This window comes from Megalobrama amblycephala, linkage group LG3, assembly GCF_018812025.1.
Source record: "Megalobrama amblycephala isolate DHTTF-2021 linkage group LG3, ASM1881202v1, whole genome shotgun sequence".
Lineage (NCBI taxonomy): Eukaryota > Metazoa > Chordata > Actinopteri > Cypriniformes > Xenocyprididae > Megalobrama > Megalobrama amblycephala.
The window spans coordinates 59,507,870-59,530,832 of NC_063046.1; the positions used below are offsets into that span (position 1 = coordinate 59,507,870).

The 22,963-nt window shown below is 39.6% G+C and overlaps 1 protein-coding gene across 1 annotated transcript; it reads right to left on the reverse strand.

The window, feature by feature from the left end:
• Positions 1-974: 974 nt before the first annotated feature.
• On the reverse strand, positions 975-22,837 carry LOC125265804 (polycystic kidney disease protein 1-like 2). The gene is made up of 21 exons (XM_048186300.1): positions 22,498-22,837; positions 21,916-22,059; positions 21,667-21,758; positions 21,175-21,237; positions 17,787-17,924; positions 17,575-17,678; positions 17,387-17,504; positions 15,232-15,360; positions 14,858-15,077; positions 14,555-14,736; positions 14,245-14,475; positions 12,301-12,402; positions 12,006-12,184; positions 11,516-11,650; positions 9,461-9,663; positions 8,544-8,734; positions 8,307-8,442; positions 3,223-3,418; positions 2,655-2,871; positions 1,800-1,884; positions 975-1,701 (listed from the first exon to the last, which is right to left on the reverse strand). The coding sequence occupies exons 1-21, from the start codon at positions 22,811-22,813 to the stop codon at positions 1,655-1,657; spliced, it is 3,228 nt and encodes a 1,075-aa protein (XP_048042257.1). The 5' UTR covers positions 22,814-22,837; the 3' UTR covers positions 975-1,654.
• Between the last annotated feature and the right edge of the window lie 126 nt (positions 22,838-22,963).

A 22,963-nucleotide genomic window follows, 5' to 3' on the forward strand; every position in this document is an offset into this window, starting at 1 on the left:
GCAAACATGCGATACAGGTATCCGGCTAAAACCTCATACTAAACAAAGAAGGGAATATGCCTCAGCATGTATAATACAATATTTTTACACAAAGTATCATGGTTTCAGAACATTTTTAAAAGGTTTTAGTAATGCTTTAGATCAGAATCCAGATTTAAGCATCCAACATGACATTAAATAGTTGTGTCAGAACTGTTTATTACATTTTTCTTTGATTTTTTTTTTTTTTTTTTAAATAGATAAATATTAAATATAGCTTACTGGCCTTACTTTTTTCCCTACAGATGAAAGCCAAACATGTTTTTTGTAGAAATTATGTGAGCACAAAAAAGTATATTTGAACATCACTTAATTATACTTGAATTATATTTCTGTTTTGTAAAGGATTTCGTAAAGCCGTACTCAGTCCACCATATTTATCTCCTCGCCAGAGCATTTACCAGTAGCGTTAAAGTATGATATTGATTCTTATTAAAGCTACTGAAGTTATTCAGTCAGAAGCAGTGAGAGATTGAGGTTGTTTGATTTACATTAACAGCATAGACAGCAGCAGGTATACTGAATATTCGGCTGCTGCCACTTTAATACACAGGTCTAATATACACATGTGATTTCTTTCCCAGCTGTTTACATTCACAGACATAACCGACTGTGTTTATGTAACCTTTGTGTGTATTTGACTGTTTAAGAACAGAGACGGAGAACTTAGTTTAGTGCTCACACGACGTGCAATATGCTTCAGGTGTGTGTATGAGCTGTAAAGGCTCCGCCCTCTTCTGAAAAGGGGGGTGGGGAGCAGCAGCTCATTTGCATTTAAAGATACACACAACAGCATGTTTTTGCTTCCACCCAAAAAGTGGCAATTACAGCAGTAGTTTTGAACAGTAGTGTACTTTAACGCTGCACTATTCCTTTGATCATATATTTGCATTGAATGTCAAATATAATTTGATTAATACACAGAAATGCACTGGAAAATAAATTTTTATTGAAGGTATACTAAAATACATTTTTGCAGAGCATTTATGGAGTTAACTGAGACATAATAGTGAATATTCAGTAATTTATATTTTCAAAATCGACACTCAGAGATTACACTTCGCAAATGTCAACAATTACAGCAGAAACAAAATGTGAGTGTTATGAGAATCTGATCTTCTAGTAATTTAAAGAAAAACTGCAATGTCTAGAATGATACTGACCACCAACATGTAGATCTATTCATATATTTTCAGACAGTCTTTTTTAAAATAATCCCGATATGACAGCTGACATTTTCTTTTTCAAATAACATTATTGCTATGGTCTATTAGAAAACCCACTTTTGTTTTTTGATTTGAGCAAAAATAAAACTTGATGAGTGTGTTGAACTATAGACCATTGTTATTGTAACAGTATAGACTAAATAATAACATTTTTGACACAAAGTTCTGTACATATAGGTATCTTACTAAAATACAAACATGAAAAATAAAGTCTGCCTACACAAATGGATTATAAACTGCAAGAGACAGTGAGACGCCAGTCATTTACATAGTTATGAAAATGGCATCCTCTGTTCCCAACACCAAAATCTAGAATAAAATTGGGTGAGTTTGATGAGATCTCAAACCAAGCATCTTCCTTCTCAATTTGAATTTGAGGCACGACAAAATCAGGATATTGATCTCCCAGAGTATTCCTCACATTTTTCCTTTTGCTCTGTAAAATGGCAATAAGGCATTAGTAATAATACGGTAATACTGTTCTGATATTGGCACGGGAATGGTTATTTTGTTTTTTTGTTTGCATGTTCTCACCCTGCAGGAGCAGTTCAACCTCCTCATTGTTCTCCACAGCTACTGGCCTCAGGATCATGGCAAAGAAGATTGCCACAAATATCACCTGTCATCCACAACAGTTATGAAAGAGAATAGTGATCTCAATTGTTTCTCCCAGAAATCAAAATAAATGAAATTGAGAGCAAACAGAGACTTAAAGGAATATTTCACCCAAAAATAGAAATGTATTCACTCATTCATATTCATTCATACCCATTACTCAGTACTTAAGAATGCATTATTCAATTACTAGTCAGAGGAAGATTTACAATGAATTACAACATTTGAAGAATTTTGAGGTTTGTTTTAAGATGAATATGTAGTCCACAAATTATATAGACTACTATAATTATATTTCAAGTGAAATCGAAGAACATACTGGTGTGACGTCATTTCGAACATGATCAGGTCAAAATTCATTTTGTTTGGAGTCTGAAACAAGCTTGCCAAAGCGAACTTTCCAGAAAATATCAAACTTTCCTTTGACATGGACATTTTTTCCGGTTAATTTCTTCTGTTCAGTCTGTCGAGGTCAGACGTGAGTAAAACATGAACACACAGTTGTATTTCTAATTGAAAGAGTGCCGAAATGTTCACTAACATTAAACTGCTGGTCACATATTTCAAACTTCTTTTTATCACTAAGGAACCAAAGAACCGAAAGAATCAAAAAGAACTTTGCCGTGAGTAGCTATATCAGGCTCTTTTGTCATTTTTGAGCTTGACAGCCTTTGGTCACTTTCATCATTTTTGGGTGAGCTATTCCTGTAAGTCTCCAGCTTCTCAAGATTATTTTCCTGAGAAGAAGACCCCAGTAATCACCCTGGTTCTCACCTTAAGGGGCTGCAAGATGAAGATGCTTTGGACAAGCGATAATGTAAGAGTGATCACCCACTGTATGGACGACTCCCTTCCGTACTGGAAGCCATAAAACAGGGTAAAGAAGGTGGAAAGCGCGCTCATGGCAAAAAGCAGGATCCAGCCAATAAAAAGAAACCACCAAGGTAACCACCAACCCTGTTTCTTCTTCTGTACTTGCACAATTGGCGTACTGGAACAAAATTCACAAACAAACAAACAAAAAACATCTATTTTAACAGAAGAAACAGAAATCTTGCATTTCATCTGCTTAGTATATTTCAAAGAACCAGCTCTAAGTTTAAAAGCAACTAAACAGTTCATGCAAAATGCATTGAATTGAGATTGATAGTGAAATATGGAAATGGGCTAGTAACCAATCAAAAAGGAAAGTAAAAAAAACAATGTGAGAATTATAGCACCTAAGAACATGGAAAGACAAAGATCAAAACAAAAAGAATAACAGCACTTCCTACAAGGTATTGAGTTGTCTAGTAAAAAAAATGTATCATTTACAACAGGTTGCAGAGGTGACAGTCCTGACCTTTGGGAAGTATGCTGGAGAGACGCCATTTCAGCCTTCTTCAGCAGAACACCGACTGTCCCCCGTGCCTCCCGAAGCTCTTCATTAAGAAAATAACCCTTTTCTCCCACATGCTCCAGTAGGCGAGAAATGTGGCTCAGCGAATAGAACACGAAGCGGCTGCAGTACGACCAATGACGGTCACCAACAATTTCCACTGAATGGGAACACACAACAGAGCTATGATGAGTCCCTGTATAGTATAAAATATGCACATAATGAAAGAGTACTTAAAGGTGAAGTATGTAGTTTCTGCGACACTAGGCACCTGCGACACTAGGAGTTACAAAATTAACCTTGCAAACACTCCTTACACACGTCACACAGCTCTTACGGGTGCTTGAGAAGGCTTGTCTCAACAGGTAAAAGTAGGCTACTTTCAATAAAAGTCCTAAACTCTCAGCCTACTACAGTAGCCATGCTCCAAACTCTCCTCCTGCTACAGTAGCCACGCCCCAAACTCTCAGCCTGCTACAGTAGCCACACCCCAAACTCTCAGCCTGCTACAGTAGCCACGCTCCAAACTCTCGGCCTGCTACAGTAGCCACGCCCCAAACTCTCAGCCTACTACAGTAGCCATGCTCCAAACTCTCCTCCTGCTACAGTAGCCACGCCCCAAACTCTCAGCCTGCTACAGTAGCCACACCCCAAACTCTCAGCCTGCTACAGTAGCCACGCTCCAAACTCTCGGCCTGCTACGGTAGCCACGCCCCAATCTCTCCCCTGCTACAGTAGCCACGCCCCAAACTCTCAGCCTGCTACAGTAGCCACGCCTCAAACTCTCCCCCTGCTAGCCACGCCTCAAACTCTCAGCCTGCTACAGTAGCCACGCTCCAAACTCTCTGCCTGCTACAGTAGCCACGCCCAAACTCTCCCCTGCTACAGTAGCCACGCCCCAAACTCTCAGCCTGCTACAGTAGCAACGCCTCAAACTCTCCCCCTGCTAGCCACGCCCCAAACTCTCAGCCTGCTACAGTAGCCACGCTCCAAACTCTCGACCTGCTACAGTAGCCACGCCCAAACTCTCCCCTGCTACAGTAGCCACGCCTCAAACTCTCCCCCTGCTAGCCACGCCTCAAACTCTCAGCCTGCTACAGTAGCCACGCTCCAAACTCTCAGCCTGCTACAGTAGCCACGCCCCAACCGCCCCCACTACAGTAGCCATGCCCCAAACTCTCAGCCTGCTACAGTAGCCAGGCCCCAAACTCTCCCCTGCTACAGTAGCCACGCCCCAAACTCTCAGCCTGCTACAGTAGCCAGGCCCCAAACTCTCAGCCTGCTACAGTAGCCACGCCCCAAACTCTCAGCCTGCTACAGTAGCCACACCCAAACTCTCAGCCTGTTACAGTAGCCACGCCCCAATCTCTCAGCCTGCTACAGTAGCCACGCCCCAAACTCTCAGCCTGCTACAGTAGCCACGCCCCAAACTCTCAGCCTGTTACAGTAACCACGCCCCAAACTCTCAGCCTGCTACAGTAGCCACGCCCAAACTCTCAGCCTGCTACAGTAGCCACGCCCCAAACTCTCAGCCTGCTACAGTAGCCATGACCCAAACTCTCCCCTGCTACAATAGCCACGCCCCAAATTCTCAGCCTGTTACAGTAGCCACACCCACCCCCCCGCTACAGTAGCCACGGCCCAAACTCTCAGCCTGCTACAGTAACCACACCCCAAATTCTCAGCCTGTTACAGTAGCCACACCCACCCCCCCGCTACAGTAGCCACGCCCCAAACTCTCAGCCTACTACAGTAGCCACGCCCAAACTCTCAGCCTGCTACAGTAGCCACGCCCCCACCACAGTAGCCACGCCCTCAACCCACTCCCTGTTACAGTAGCCACGCCCCAAACTCTCCACCTGCTACAGTAGCCACGCCCAAACTCTCAGCCTGCTACAGTAGCCACGCCCCAAACTCTCAGCCTGCTACAGTAGCCATGACCCAAACTCTCCCCTGCTACAATAGCCACGCCCCAAATTCTCAGCCTGTTACAGTAGCCACACCCACCCCCCCGCTACAGTAGCCACGGCCCAAACTCTCAGCCTGCTACAGTAACCACACCCCAAATTCTCAGCCTGTTACAGTAGCCACACCCACCCCCCCGCTACAGTAGCCACGCCCCAAACTCTCAGCCTACTACAGTAGCCACGCCCAAACTCTCAGCCTGCTACAATAGCCACGCCCCCACCACAGTAGCCACGCCCTCAACCCACTCCCCGTTACAGTAGCCACGCCCCAAACTCTCCACCTGCTACAGTAGCCACGCCCCAAACTCTCCCCCTGTTACAATAGACATGTCCCAACCCCCCTGCTACAGTAGCCACGCCCCAAACTCTCCCCTGTTACAGTAGACATGTCCCAACCGCCCCCGCTACAGTAGCCACGCCCCAAACTCTCAGCCTGCTACAGTAGCCACGTCCAAACTCTCAGCCTGCTACAGTAGCCACGCCCAAACTCTCAGCCTGCTACAGTAACAACGCCCCAAACTCTCAGCCTGCTACAGTAGCCATGACCCAAACTCTCCCCTGCTACAGTAGCCACGCCCCAAATTCTCAGCCTGTTACAGTAGCCACACCCACCCCCCGCTACAGTAGCCACGCCCCAAACTCTCCCCCTGTTACAGTAGACATGTCCCAACCGCCCCCGCTACAGTAGCCACGCCCCAAACTCTCCCCCTGTTACAGTAGACATGTCCCAACCGCCCCCGCTACAGTAGCCACGCTCTCAGCCTGCTACAGTAACAACGCCCCAAACTCTCAGCCTGCTACAGTAGCCATGACCCAAACTCTCCCCTGCTACAGTAGCCACGCCCCAAATTCTCAGCCTGTTACAGTAGCCACACCCACCCCCCCGCTACAGTAGCCACGGCCCAAACTCTCAGCCTGCTACAGTAACCACACCCCAAATTCTCAGCCTGTTACAGTAGCCACACCCACCCCCCGCTACAGTAGCCACGCCCCAAACTCTCAGCCTACTACAGTAGCCACGCCCAAACTCTCAGCCTGCTACAGTAGCCACGCCCCCACCACAGTAGCCACGCCCTCAACCCACTCCCCGTTACAGTAGCCACGCCCCAAACTCTCCACCTGCTACAGTAGCCACGCCCCAAACTCTCCCCCTGTTACAATAGACATGTCCCAACCCCCCTGCTACAGTAGCCACGCCCCAAACTCTCCCCCTGTTACAGTAGACATGTCCCAACCGCCCCCGCTACAGTAGCCACGCCCCAAACTCTCAGCCTGCTACAGTAGCCACGCCCAAACTCTCAGCCTGCTACAGTAGCCACGCCCAAACTCTCAGCCTGCTACAGTAACAACGCCCCAAACTCTCAGCCTGTTACAGTAGCCACGCCCCAACCGCCCCCATTACAGTAGCCACGCCCCAAACTCTCAGCCTGCTGCAGTAGCCACGCCCCAAACTCTCAGCCTGCTACAGTAGCCACGCCCCAACCGCCCCCACTACAGTAGCCACGCCCCAAACTCTCAGCCTGCTACAGTAGCCACACCCCAAACTCTCAGCCTGCTACAGTAGCCACACCCCAAACTCTCAGCCTGCTACAGTAGCCACGCCCCAAACTCTCAGCCTGCTACAGTAGCCACACCCCAAACTCTCAGCCTGCTACAGTAGCCACGCCCCAAACTCTCAGCCTACTACAGTAGCCACACCCCAAACTCTCAGCCTGTTACAGTAACCACGGCCCAAACTCTCAGCCTGCTACAGTAGCCACGCCCCAACCGCCCCCACTACAGGAGCCACGCCCCAAACTCTCAGCCTGCTACAGTAGCCACGCCCCAAACTCTCAGCCTGCTACAGTAGCCACACCCCAATCTCTCAGCCTGTTACAGTAACCACACCCCAAACTCTCAGCCTGCTACAGTAGCCACGCCCCAAACTCTCAGCCTGCTACAGTAGCCACACCCCAAACTCTCAGCCTGTTACAGTAGCCACGCCCCAAACTCTCAGGCTGCTACAGTAGCCACACCCCAAACTCTCAGCCTGTTACAGTAACCACGCCCCAAACTCTCAGGCTGCTACAGTAGCCACACCCCAAACTCTCAGCCTGTTACAGTAGCCACGCCCCAAACTCTCAGCCTGCTACAGTAGCCACGCCCCAACCGCCCCCACTACAGTAGCCACGCCCCAAACTCTCAGCCTGCTACAGTAGCCACACCCCAAACTCTCAGCCTGCTACAGTAGCCACACCCCAAACTCTCAGCCTGCTACAGTAGCCACGCCCCAAACTCTCAGCCTGCTACAGTAGCCACACCCCAAACTCTCAGCCTGCTACAGTAGCCACGCCCCAAACTCTCAGCCTACTACAGTAGCCACACCCCAAACTCTCAGCCTGTTACAGTAACCACGGCCCAAACTCTCAGCCTGCTACAGTAGCCACGCCCCAACCGCCCCAACTACAGGAGCCACGCCCCAAACTCTCAGCCTGCTACAGTAGCCACGCCCCAAACTCTCAGCCTGCTACAGTAGCCACACCCCAATCTCTCAGCCTGTTACAGTAACCACACCCCAAACTCTCAGCCTGCTACAGTAGCCACGCCCCAAACTCTCAGCCTGCTACAGTAGCCACACCCCAAACTCTCAGCCTGTTACAGTAGCCACGCCCCAAACTCTCAGGCTGCTACAGTAGCCACACCCCAAACTCTCAGCCTGTTACAGTAACCACGCCCCAAACTCTCAGCCTGCTACAGTAGTAATGATTGTTTATATTTTGTAATGTTTTGTCATTCGTCGCTTGTGGTTACAGCTAGTTAAAAAAAAACTCACACAAAGCCTTCGCATAAGTTCAGAAGACAGCACACAAGTCATATGGACAAGTCAACGACTTCCATGGAAGAAATAAAATTAGTGCTGCTATAAGTCAGAGGCATTACATAACTGTAAACTAATTTAAAATATTAATAAAAACTATTATAGTATCTCAGTTATCCTAAAATAACACTGATTTGAGTAATATGTATCATGAGTAAATGACACTGACATAATGCTAAATATAGCACAGAAAAATGAAATGTATGTAGTACTGATCAAGGAACCTTGCATAATCTGAAGGACGTCATTCACTTTATTCAGGGCCCAGAAAAGATCACCACTTGTCTCAGGCCGTATCTCTTTGGCAGCCAGCATGTTTTTGGGGCTTTTGCTGAGATGATTTAAAAGTCCTATGGTTTCCTAAGAGTAAGAACAGAACATTCACTCATAACAGTACAGCATTCAACTCACCGGCAAGCATTATTAGAGTTATTATGCTACAGAACTACTGCTGCAAGAACCTTCATGATAGTGTTCATAGACACAGAAGCAGCTGTTGTTGTTTTCTTGGAGGAGTCAGCCTTGTCTTTGTTACGAAGAAAGCGTGGTTTAATGTGTCTGAAGATAGTAATGATGAGGATGTTGATGGGGAACATGAAAAGGCCGCTCTCTACGGCTACCATGAACTCCTGCCATGTCAGTTCAAAAGAGCCTGTAAAATTCAATAATTTTTTTTTTTTTGTGTACAGATGTAAATTTTTAGTAAAAAATAAAAACCTATATATATATATATATATATATATATATATATATATATATATATATATATATATATATATATATAAATTTTGGAAACATTACTATTTTTAATGTTTTTGAAAGAACTCTCTTATGCTCATTAAGCCTACATTTATTTGATCAAAACTACAGATAAAACACTAATATTGTGAAATATTTAAAATAATGGAATTATTTCTGAAGAATGATTTCATATTAGAATGATTTCTGAAGGATCATGTGACACTGAAGACTGGAGTAATGATGCTGAAAATTCAACTTTTCCAACACAGAAATAAATTATATGTTTTAAAGTATATTCACATAGAAAACCATTATTTTAAATTGTAATAATATTTGACAATATTACTGTTTTTTTCAGTATTTTTGTTCAAATAAATGCAGGCTTGATGAGCATAAGAGACATTTTTCAAAAATGTTTCTAAACTTAGTAATGTTTCCAAACTTTTGACCGGTACTGTATATATTATAAAATATATATGTGTAATGAACATAAATTAATAAGCAACTGAACAGAACAGAACTCTCTCAAACATGATGTGTTGCATAAAAATATCAAAGTGCTGTTGAGAATGAGACGTCACATTTGAGCGTTACATAATTTCAGAAAATGAAAAATGCCGCAGGGACGTTTTCTGACCTATCTTTAGAAGGACAGGAGACTCTGCATCAGTAGGAAGGTTCCAGAACATGATGTTAATGGCCATGGTGCAGAGCAGCAGAGACATGCAGCACGACACTCTCTGCACGCGTGTGAAAGGACTGCGCCGCGGGGGGTCAACAATCGACACCCAGATGTGCTCATCCCGGAAGCCAGAGGATGTCCGGGTCTGGAAGATATTGCTGGGATGGGGTGGTTAGTTAGGAAGGTACATGTATGCAAAATTGATATTTTCAAAATATATTAAAATGTGCACTACCACTCTAAAGATTGGTTGTTTCTCATTGTCTTAAAAGTTTGTTGTACTGAATTTACTGAATGCTGATGTTGGTTACACATTTCGATGGTCCACTGTAGACATTCTGCTAATTATACACCGATCAGGCATAACATTATGAGCACTGACAGGTGAAGTGAATAACATTGATCATCTCTTCATCACAGCACCTGTTAGTGGGTGGATATATTAGGCAGCAAGTGAACATTTTGTCCCCAGAGTTGATGTGTTATTAGAAGCAGGAAAAATGAGCAAATGTAAGGATTTGAGTGAGTTTGACAAGGACCAAATTGCGATGGCTAGACGACTGGGTCAGAGCATCTCCAAAACTGCAGCTCTTGTGGGGTGTTCCCGGTCTGCAGTGGTCAGTATCTATCAAAAGTGCTCCAAGGAAGGAACAGTGGTGAACTGGAGACAGGGTCATGGGCGGACAAGACTCATTGATGCACATGAGGAGTGAAGGCTGGTCCGTGTGGTCCGATCCAACAGACAAGCTACTGTAGCTCAGATTGCTCAAGAAGTTAATGCTGGTTCTGACAGAAAGGTGTCAGAATACACAGTGCATCACAGTTTTTTGCGTATGGGGCTGCATAGCTGCAGATCAGTCAGGGTGCCCATGCTGACCCCTGTCCACCACCGAAAGAGCCAACAGTGGACACGTGAGCATCAGAACTGGACCACGAAGCAATGGAAGAAGGTGGCCTGGTCTGATGAATCACGTTTTCTTTTACATCACGTGGATGACCGGGTGTGTGTGCGTCGTTCACCTGGGGAACACATGGCACCAGGATGCACTATGGGAAGAAGCCAAGCCGGCGGAGGTAGTGTGATGCTTTGGGCAATGTTCTGCTGGGAAACCTTGGGTCCTGCCATCCATGTGGATGTTACTTTGACACGTACCACCTACCTAAGCATTGTTGTAGACCATGTACACCCTTTCATGGAAATGGTATTCCTGGTGGCTGTGGCCTCTTTCAGCAGGATAATGCTCCTGACACAAAGCAAAAATGGTTCAGGAATGGTTTGAGAAGCACAACAATGAGTTTGAGGTGTTGACTTGGCCTCCAAATTCCCCAGATCTCAATCCAATCGAGCATCTGTGGGATGTGCTAAACAAACAAGTCCGATCCGTGGAGGCTCCACCTCACAACTTACAAGACTTAAAGGATCTGCTGCTAACATCTTGGTGCAGATACCACAGCACACCTTCAGGGGTCTAGAGGAGTCCATGCCTTGATGGGTCAGGGCTGTTTTGGCAGCAAAAGGAGGACCAACACAATATTAGGAAGGTGCTCATAATGTTATGCCTGATCGGTGTATAGTGCTGATGTTGGTTACACTGTATTTCGATAGAGCACTTTAGACATTCTTCTGACTATATGTAACTTTGCAACTACATAGTAGACTGTCAGCTTAACATCTGCTAACACTTAAGTTCAATGCTCCTCAACAGACTTTCTGCTGACTTTAAGTAAATTTGCAACTACATGTCAACTTATTCTACTAAACTGAACCCTAACCTAAATCTACTTATTTGAAATTGTAATTATAATTCAGGTATTTTCTTGTAAATTTAAAAGTAATGCATTACTTTACTAGTTACTTGAAAAAACTAGTTACTTGAAAAAACTAGTTACTTGTAACGCGTTACTCCCAGCACTGTTAAAGAATGAGTACCTGTGTCCAAACTTTTGACTGGTAATGCAGGTGTAAGCTGAATAATTAGTTTCTGTGAGAATGTAAGTTTAAGTTTTTACCCAAAACTTGCAATTTCATTCATTTTGGCTGAGTTGAAGGTCCTCTTGCACATTTCACCTCTCAGCCAAGTGGAGCACAGAAAGTGTGAGACGTCCTGTGTCTGTAAATCCAGTACCTGCACTTTGTCCAAGTACCTGAGGAGCAAATTGTGAAGTGAAACGTATGCAACCCAATTCAACCCAACTAATATATGCATGTAATTACAGCTGTAATTAATTTCTGTTGACCCTTCCCTTACCCTTTAACCTACCCTTAAACCTACCTCATCCCTACCTACCTATCCCACCTCAATAGTGTTTCGCAATACAACATCAACACAATAAATACATTGTACCTAACAAAGTAGTTAAAAACACCTAATATAAAGTGGGACCTTTAAGATTAGATGAAATACAAAAGGAATAGTAAACAACACCAAATACTCAGCTAATTTTAAAGTATGCAAAAATAAGAAAACACATGCAAAAGCCGGGACATACAGACACCTACCAGTCAGGGCTTCTCCCAGAGTTGTCATGCGATATGTCAATGCTCTGCAGTTCTCCGAGAGAGAAGGGCATACTGAGCAGAAACACATCCACGCCTCCCCTCTCAAACACTGGTTTCTCAGGGTCAGACAAATTGTAAGATTCACTCTGCCCTTCTGTGAATTGGAGGGTCACCTTTACCTGACAAAGGAAAGACATTAATAATTCACCTACTAAATGTACCAATGAGTATCACTGAAAACCCAAAAGTTCCCAAGTTGAGAAATATAGACCAAGGTAGACACAGTGTGTATCACCTTTGCAGTGGTGCCAGCCCCTCTTCTGTGGCCTGTCTGCACATTAAAAAGGTAGTTGTATTGGGCACATGGATGATTGTCCTCTAAAAGAGTCATCTTACGCTGTGGACACAGGCATTTAAACACATTACAGCCATATGCAAGTAGCATCCTGGTGTATCAATGTCAGTGGATACAGTGGAATCAGTGGATTTCTGATGGAAATTCTGTTTTGTTAGACATTCTCAGTAAACCCTATATAAGAGGAGTAAGAAGTACGTTGTATGTACAACTGGATTTTTATATTTTACTATGTTGATATATGTGGTTGCTCTGTGTGTTAGTTTTACTCAGGGTTACTCTAGGGTATTAATTTTTCTCAGAAGTCAAAGTATTTACATAAAAAACATACTCCACTGAAAATAAATAAAGCTCACATTTATTTAAAAATGATGTTTTGTCACTTTTGTAGTAACTTTGATGCACAAGCCAAAGCGACCTGTTTAATAACATCTTCTCAATGTCCTACTAGTGCTCTAGGACACACCACAAAAAACTGAAACCAAAAGCCTCATACCTGTGTTTACAGTCCAGTCTAGTTAAGTTTAGTGCATCTACAAGGACGATTATTATATAATTAAATTCCAGGTTTAGATATAAACTCATAACTGTGAGACATAAACTCGGAATTGAGAGAAATAAAGTCAGAACTGTAAGATATAAACTCACAATTGCAAGGAAAAAAGTAGGAATTGTAAGATATTAACTTGCATTTGTGAAAAAAGTCAGAACTGTGAGTTATAAACTCGTAATTAAGATTAAAAAAAATATATAAACTTAATATAAACTTGGAATTGTGAGGGAAAAAGTCAGAATTGTTAGTTAGAACTTGGAATTGTGATAAAACAAAATAAAAATTGCAAGTTATAAACTTGGAATTGCGAGAAAAAATATAAAAATTGTGAGATAAATACTTGGAATTGCGAGAAAAAATGTTGAAATTGTGAATTATAAACTTGGAATTGCAAGAAAAATGTTGAAATTGTGAGTTATAAACTTGGAATTGCGAGAAAAATGTCAAAATTGAGAGATGTAAACTTGGAATTGTGATTAAACAATGTCAGAATTGTGAGTTATAAACTTGGAATTGCAAGAAAAAAGTGAGAATTGTGAGATAAAAACATGGAATTGCGAGAAAAAGTCAGAATTATGAGATATAAACTTGGAATTGTGATAAAACAAAGTCAAAATTGTGAGTTATAAATTTGGAATTGCGAGAAAAAAGTGAATTGTGAGTTATAAACTTGGAATTGTGATTAAACAATGTCAGAATTGTGAGTTATAAACTTGGAATTGTGAGAAAAAGTCAGAATTGTGAGATAAAAACTTGGAATTGTGAGAAAATGTCAGAATTATGAGATATAAACTTGGAATTGTGATAAAACAAAGTCAAAATTGTGAGTTATAAATTTGGAATTGTGAGAAAAAAGTCAGAATTGTGAGATAAACTTCAAACTGTGAGATATAAACTTGGAATTGTGATAAAAATGTCAAAATTGTGAGTTGTATACTTGGAATTATAAGAAAAAAGTCAGAATTGTGAGATATAAACTTGGAATTGTGAGAAAAAAGTCAGAATTGTGAGATATAAACTTGGAATTGTGAGAAAAAAGTCAGAATTGTGAGATATAAACTTGGAATTGTAAGAAAAAAGTCAGAATTGTGAGATATAAACGGAACTGCGAAAAAGTCAGAATTGCGAGATATGAACTTGGAATTGTGAGAAAAAAGTCAGAATTGTGAGTTTTTATCTCGTAATTCTTTTATCTCTAAATTTGGCTTTAGTCCATCCTTTGAATATAAGTTTATGGCACTTTTTTAGCTGTTTTATCCTCCACTAGGTAAAAATTGTAGTGTATCTCTCAAGCCACATGAGTGTGTTAAGTAAACATGAGTATACCGTACCGTTCTCAGAGCTTTGCGGTCGGCATACCAGGCCCACATTACAACCACAAGGTAGAGGGCAAAGAAGCAGCTGAGTAAAACCACCACTATATAGTTCTCATTTATTGTGGAAAACAAAGCTGCTGTCTGGGACAGATCAACTTGGTTGGGCATCACAAAGAAGGAGCTCCCAAAGAACGTTGTGTGGTTGCACAAGCAGTGAGTTAGGTTCGGCATTGTATTGGGACCAACCTTTGGACAGACAAGATATCATAAATGTTACGAAAAGACAGTGTACAATACTTAATGAGCAGCCATTATGGAGTCTTACCATGCAGCCCTCTCTATTCCAGTCTCCAAGATCTGTGTCCCAAAACAGGCACTTGGTTACAAAAACTGAAACTTTAAAGGTCAGCGTCACACTTGAGGTGTAATCATTTGGGAACACTTCCACCTTCCATGTCCCATCGACTTGCTTTATCATCTCAGGGGTGATCAGCCAGCGATAACCATCTATTGCACAAAATAAGACAGGGGAAAGGTGATTTTAATGATGATTTAGTCTTTATCTATCTGTTCTTTGAACAGTACATGTAATACTATTCATTTTATTTATGTATTTTCCAAACTTTACCTTTGTAAGTCACAATAGTGCTTTGATTCAAAGAGGTGTTGTTTGCCCCATGGGGTGGGTACAAGTTAAAACTGAGAGTTATGTTTCGATTTGGTATGGCTGTGACAACAACGGTCACATTTACATCTGAGATGTTGAACGTTGAGGTGACAGTAAAACCTTTTTTCCAGGTTATATCCACAACTTCGGGCTCAGACGCTTCAGGCCGAGGCAGATATATCTGTACAGAGAGATGTATCAGTAGCTAATTATTACTTCCAATTAAATTAAATACAAATTAAATTTAATGAAAATATTTTTACAACACTTGTAAACAATACTTATTGTTGCAAGGCAGCTTTACAGAAAATACTGTCTGAAAAAGTTGTTTTCACCTCAATGTTCTCTGGAAGATTCGTGAATTTGACTGAAGTGTTTCCCTTCTGCAAAGAAAAGCTGCAAGTTGATCCAGTGATGCTTTCGTTGGACTTCATTTCTATTGGATTCTCTTTAAATTGGAAGAGCTGTAATAATAAAGTTTTTAATCATCAAACCATGGCATTGTTGATCATTATTGTGGTAATGATTGCAAATGGTCTCTATATGACAGGTGACTGGAGGAGTTAAAAACAATAAGATTGCTTGAAGAAGTCAGCTGAAAAGAAGAGTGATTTTAGAAGTGGGGAAAAAGATGAATTGTGAGTTATAAACTTGGAATTAGAATAAAAAATGTCAAAATTGTGATTTATAAACTTGTAACTGAAAGAAAAAATCAGAATTGTGAGTTAAACTTGGAATTAGGATAAAAAATGTCAAAATTGTGAGTTATAAACTTGGAATTGTAAGACAATATCTGAATTGTGAGTTATAAACTTGGAATTAGGATAAAAAAATGTCAAAATTGTGAGTTATAAACTTGAAACTAGATTAAAAAATGTCAAAATTGTGAGTTATAAACTTGAAATTAGAATAAAAATGTCAAAATTGTGAGTTATAAACTTGGAACTAGATGAAAAAAAAATTAAAATTGTGAGTTATAAACTTGAAATTAGAATAAAAATGTCGAAATCGTGTTATAAACTTGGAATTATAAGAAAAAATCAGAAATGTGAGTTAAACTTGGAATTAGGATAAAAAATGTCAAAATTGTGAGTTATAAACTTGGAACTAGATGAAAAAATGTCAAAATTGTGAGTTATAAACTTGAAATTATAAGAAAAAATCAGAAATGTGAGTTAAATTTGGAATTAGGATTAAAAATGTCAAAATTGTGAGTTATAAACTTGAAATTAGAATAAAAAATGTCAAAATTGTGAGTTATAAACTTGGAATTGTAAGAAAAAATCAGAATTGTGAGTTAAACTTGGAATTAGGATAAAAAAATGTCAAAATTGTGAGTTATAAACTTGGAACTAGATGAAAAAATGTCAAAATTGTGAGTTATAAACTTGAAATTATAAGAAAAAATCAGAAATGTGAGTTAAACTTGGAATTAGGATTAAAAAATGTCAAAATTGTGAGTTATAAACTTTAAATTAGAATAAAAAATGTCAAAATTGTGCGTTATAAACTTGGAATTGTAAGAAAAAATCAGAATTGTGAGTTAAACTTGGAATTAGGATGAAAAAATGTCAAAATTGTGAGTTATAAACTTGGAATTGTAAGACAATATCTGAATTGTGAGTTATAAGTTTGGAACTAGATGAAAAAATGTCAAAATTGTGAGTTATAAACTCGAAATTAGAATAAAAATGTCAAAATCGTGTTATAAACTTGGAATTGTAAGAAAAAATCAGAATTGTCAGTTAAACTTGGAATTAGGATGAAAAAATGTCAAAATTGTGAGTTATAAACTTGGAATTGTAAGACAATATCTGAATTGTGAGTTATAAGTTTGGAACTAGATGAAAAAATGTCAAAATTGTGAGTTATAAACTTGAAATTAGAATAAAAATGTCAAAATCGTGTTATAAACTTGGAATTGTAAGAAAAAATCAGAATTGTGAGTTAAACTTGGAATTAGGATGAAAAAATGTCAAAATTTCGAGTTATAAACTTGGAACTAGATGAAAAAATGTCAAAATTGTGAGTTATAAACTTGAAACTAGAATAAAAATGTCAAAATTGTGAGTTATAAACTTGGAATTGTAAGAAAAAAATCAGAATTGTGAGTTAAACTTGGAATTAGGATGAAAAAAAGTCAAAATTGTGAGTTATAAACTTGGAATTGTGAGGAAAAAAAATCAGAATTGTGAGTTATAAACTTGGAATTGTGATTTAAAAAATTTAAAAATTGTGAGTTATAAACCTGGAATTGTGATAAAAATGTCAGAATGTCAAAACTGTTAAAACATTATTATGAAGACAGACTTTTTTCTCTTTTGGAATAATGTGCACTGATTAATCATGCACAATAAGACCAGAAACATGCTATATTAAGAAAGTAAATGGGATTCATTTAGCTTTTAGGTTGACTTATTGGATTTTTTTTTTTTTTTTTTTTTTTTTTTTTTTTAAATGAGGGCTTCGATAAATGAGTGAATTCCACACCTGAACATTGACACTCCCAGAGGGCAGTTGGCCTGTCATTGCAGAAAGAGATGGAAGTTGGCAATATCCTCCATCCTTTGAACCAATGGACTTTCCACCCAGAGTGCTTGATTCTTGCCTGTGGAGACCCAGCTGATGAGCCATTGCATATGATAACATAGGCCAGTAATCACTCAACTAATAATGACCTGGTGACATAAATGGTGCCTGTTGGAAGTTCCTTGACAACGTTCCCGTTATCAGCTAGAGCCTTCGCGTAAATGTTTCCGGCAAGAGTAATAAGATCCTCAAACTGTTTGATGAATAAAATAAATATCCACAGATGAACAGATATAACAGTGTAAAGCATTAATTTTCCTCAAGAGGTATAATAATTTGATCCATTGATAACTTGACTTACATCATCCATGTTGTCAGGTTCACACTCTTGTGAGTACAAAAGCATGGCTGCGGTGCTGTTGACAATTTCAGCAAGCTCGCCTGTATCTGTTACAGTGTTTTTTTGTAGGTGATCATATATGCTTTGCAGGTATTTGACCTATCCGATTAAGAAGTAAAAGAAAACAATTTACATTGATACATCATTGCATTATGCTGAAAACAAATTGAATATATGGTTTAAAGATTTTGAAGCAATGAGAATATTATCAGTGGTGTTATTACGCATATAAGGATCAACAATATGAGGATGGTATATTGTGAGGACTAGTGTGAGAGAGGTTCAGGTCAGCTAAATGAACTCTTCCTTGGGCTGTTGAGCCAATGCTGGGGTGTAATTTTACTGTTCATATTTGATTATGTACACGTATTAAAGCATGGCACGTGTTTGGTATTAAAGGTATATTATGTAACTTTTGGCCCTCTAATTATTAAAAAACAAAACCGCATGCATTTTGTGGAAGTACATTGTTTTGGTTGTGCTTCGGCTCTGTGTGACTGTGCGGATGAAGATGGTTATCCTACTGATCATAAATCATTCACTACTAGGCTTAAAGGATTAGTTCACTTTCAAATGAAAATTAGCCCAAGATTCACTCAACTTCAAGCCATCCATGGTGTATATGACTTTCTTCTTTCTGATGAACACAATCGGAGATATATTAATAAATATCCTGACGCATCCAAGCTTTATAATGGCAGTGAACGGGACCAACGAGTATGAAGCTCAAGAAAGTGCCTCCATGCATCATAAACATACTCCACACGGCCTTCTGAAGCGAAGCAATGCATTTGTCTAAGAAAAATATCCATATTTAACACGTTGTAAAGTAAAATATCTAGCTTCCGCCAGACCGCTTTCCGTATTTAACTTACGCAAACTTTCTTCCTAAGTTGAATACAGGAGGCGGTGATCTTTGGCCTTTATTAACACATGGAGCCGTTATAATGGATGCATGCACTTTCTTCAGCTTCATACTCGTTGGACCCATTCACTGCTATTATAAAGCACGGATGCGTCAGGATATTTATTAATATTTCTCAGATTGTGTTCATCTGAAAGAAAAAAGTCATATACACCTAGGATGGCTTGAGGGCGAGTAAAGCTTGGACTAATTTTCATTTGAAAGTGAACAAATCCTTTAAGAGATACAACAAGTTTAGATGGAAAAAATCTCAAGCTGACTAGATGTTACTGTAGCTTTACCCATTAATAGACATGGTACTTCCCTGACAATAATTTCCAGCACAGCGCTACAACAACCATAATAACCCTTCACGATACATAATGCTTCACAATGAACTCTGTTAGATTTGGCAATTTACCTGTTCAATAAAATACTTTACTTGCCTGTGGAGTTATAAAAACGTCATCTCTGCGTCACTTTTACAACATTTGATTCTTGTTTGAATACGAGCTCTGTCTCTTTTTTGCCAGCAGACTCTCCTCTGTTCGCCGTTTGTTTAAAACAGGTGATTCCCCAGAGGTCAGAGATTTAAAGGGTTTGTTCACCCAAAAATGAAAATTCTGTCATTAATTTCTCACCCTCATGTAGTTCCACATCTATAAGACCTTTGTTCATCTCTGGAACACAAATTAAGATCTTTTTGATGAAGTCTGAGAGGTTTCTGTCTCTCCTTAGAGATCCACGCATCTACCACTTCAAGCCACAGAAAGGTAGGAAAAACATCATTAAAGTACTTCATGTGACTCCAGTGGCTTAACCTTAATTTTTTGAAGTGATGCGAGTGCTTTGCTTGTGCACAAAATACATAAATTACCACTTTATTTACAAAATAATAGTATCCAAAGTGTGTTCACATGAACACAAAACGCATGCGTCATGGTGCTCTTGTAAACGTGCATTGCAGATCAATATTTTTGTAAATAAAGTGGTAAATTATGTTTTTTTGATCAAACAAAGCAATTGTGTCACTTAATAAATTGAGCTTAAGCCACAGGAGTACTTTAATGATGTCTTTTTCTGACCTTTCTGGACCATGGAGTGGTAGTTGCGTTGGATCTCTATGGAGAGACAGAAACCTCTCAGATTTCATCAAAAATATCTTATTTTGTGTTCTGAAGATGAACGAAGGTCTTACGGATGTGGAACGACACGAGGGTGAGTAATTAATGACAGAATTTTCATTTTTGTGTGAACTAACCCTTTAACTGCTCCATGTCAACCTTTCTCGCTCGTTGTGACAACTAATTTATGCCACTCCCACACCATACACACGTCAAAGTACACTCTAAAAACTAATTCAGGGGACCTTTAGTCATTACTTAAATATATATATTGATGTGAAATAAAAAAATCTGAAGTTCTGAAATGCTGTTAGACTTTTTACTTGTAATTGTTATTTTATTGAGCTTGGATGACACACAAATTATGCCTATTGATTCGATATACTATCATGACTTGTCATAGTTTAACATTTTCAGTTAATCAAAAATGTATTTAATTTTAAGTTCTGTTCATGTAAAATACAATCTGATGACGTGTAAACGCGTTTCATTGTTTTGAGTTGTGTGAACACTTCTTTTAATTTAACTGAAACTGGGCTGGGATTTATATTTCCCATCATGCTTTGCCCATGGCACTTGAAAGGGAGAGTAAATGCTAAAATAAAGTGTTATGTAATGTTTTTTGCACAAGATTAATGGTAAGGGAGATTTAGCAGTAATTAGGGTTTTGTTATGCTAATTTAGAAGAGTTTCTGTTAATGTGGGTTTTTGGAGAGTTACCATCATGGTGACGAGCGGTGCTTGGTAAGTTAGTTACTTAGAAATGTGTTTCTATTGTGGCTAAAAAACGTCTTCACCTTACTTAAAACATTATGTTGGATCAACTCAAAATATTGCTTTGAATTAATGTAATTCTCCCAATTGGCTTAAGTTAAAAATTCTAGTGGAAAACGTTAACATATTTTTTGTTGTTGTTGTTGTTGAACCAACGTTTTATTTTTTAGAGTGTAGCCAGAGAAACATTTTTCTATTTACAGATATGATGATTTGAAGGTTTTGTTAATTTTGAGCAAAAAAAAGTGTACCTTTAGCTACACTGCTTTGCTATAGAACCCGTTTTTCAAATTCTGCTTATCTGAATTTGGTAAAGTTATCTTGCTTGCTATCACAAATGAGGATATTGCAAATTAAAAGCCTACTAAATTATTTGCTGTAACTTATTTTTTTGTAAAACAACAACAACTTTAAAAAAAAAAATGTTACCATGCACATAAAATATGCTAGTAAAATCATTCAGGCCAACAGAACAAATGTATTTTCAAGCCTAATTTTTAAATGCTACATGCAATCATGTATATTAATAATGTAATAGATACATCACCCTATTGTCTTTTGACAGTTCTTCCGTTGTCGTCTCCAAATCCTTCAACATTTGTTTGGCATTCTGCAAGATTGACAGTCAGGGTTAGGAGCTCATGAGTTGAGATTGTGATTTACTTTGTAAAAGTCAATTCTTGTAAAGACGTGGGTGGGCCTACATCCATTTTTTAACTTATGATCCAGGTTATGATCCTGGTTATGATCCAGTCTCTTATAAAAAGACTAAATCTGTTTTTACTTTGCCATATCAAGTTGTTAATATTACACTTTCATGAAAGACATTTGACATCTAATAGGCCATTTCAAACAAGCTCACAGATGACAAATGGTCTTGTATATTTCTACAATAAAATCTTTCTTTTAGCTTTTTCAAACCCTTATATCAAAATCTATTTGTACCCATTATTTTTTTGAGGCCTGCTTTCACAAAACAGATCTATAGAGGCACCTTGCTAAAATAAGACATAGGCACTACCAAAATGATCTCACCAACCTGCAATAGCTGAGTAGTACCTAAATTGCCTTGCATTAACGTTAACACGTCAGTAAGACCTCTGCGGCTCCTTTTCAGTTTTGTGTTTGAATCTGTAACAGCATAACTGCAACATTAAATTCTGCTCCATGTTTAAAAGAACACGTGTAGTAGCTGATCTCACGTCTGTGCTGTCCAGTTATTCTGATTCACACCATCAAACAATATTGTTTTATGTTTGCATCGAGGAAGGGTGATTCGTTTCTGTACCTCGCGTGCAGAGGGAGCCAAAGCTCACAGAGCAGTTGGGTGTGGTCACCAGCTGAAATGGATCCATCACCATATAGGTGCAAGCAAAGTCATCTTTATTCACATCACTGGCATTATCTGAGACAGGGTTTGTTGGCTCAAATCCTGTAAAAAAAACAATTTGCCATATATTCTAAAAATAAAGGTTCTTCAACAGGTTCAGCAGTTTTTTCCCCCAATGTTTATGTAACTATATGGGTCTTGGGAGATTAAAAAAAGGTCTTGAGATTAAATAATAGCTTCTTAAAATCAACACATTGGTTTATGTGTTCTCATAAGGCATCGGACTGTAAAACCTTGTTTGTTTTTTGTGTTACGAACAGTATAATGCACAGACATCATCTTGACCTGGTAAAATATCGCCCTGCCCAATCAAATAAAGTCCTCCATACAAAATCTAAGAAGTGATTTGAATACAAAACTTCAATTAAAAGTTTTCATGAGACTGTCACATTTAACTTTCACCATCAGCAGCCTCTATTTTAGACACTTATAACCAGGGTATAGAGGGTCTACAGATGGAAAACTGTGAACTTTACTCACCCCTATAGGAATTTGTAAACATCAAATCCCGACTGACCCACCACGGTCCGGTTTCTTTGGACTGGCTTTGTAAGAGCTCCTTAATCTCATCATTCATGTCCCTCAGAAGATGTCCACCTTGTTTTTCACATCTCTCATGGGCTTCACCCCATGGCATGGACTCCTGAACAAACTCGTACACTATTCCCTCATGAATTTCCCTTCCATAATCATATTTCTGATGTCCATTTTCCTCTGATTCGTCCTTGCAAGTTGTAAGCCGCATCAAAACAACTGAAATCCAGCAATAAGCAAGCACTTGCTTTGAGACTGCCATGACTGATAATAGCCAAAAAGCAACCTTCAGTCCAGGAAAGATTGTGCAGACTAGAAAACAGGGAGCTTACGTGCATCTTAGGCAAATCTGAAATCTCACTTTGTGAAAACAGTGAATGTGAACTAACTTCATTAGGGAAATGGGAGCAGG

Bases quoted from the DNA above. Each gene is read 5' to 3' on its own strand.
- LOC125265804 (XM_048186300.1), bottom strand. From the start codon at position 22,813: ATGGCAGTCTCAAAGCAAGTGCTTGCTTATTGCTGGATTTCAGTTGTT. The intron at 21,759-21,915 runs GTACAGAAACGA...ATGCTGTTACAG, and splicing joins TGGCTCCCTCTGCACGCGAG to ATTCAAACACAAAACTGAAA. The intron at 14,476-14,554 runs GTAAGACTCCAT...GTCTGTCCAAAG, and splicing joins GGAATAGAGAGGGCTGCATG to GTTGGTCCCAATACAATGCC.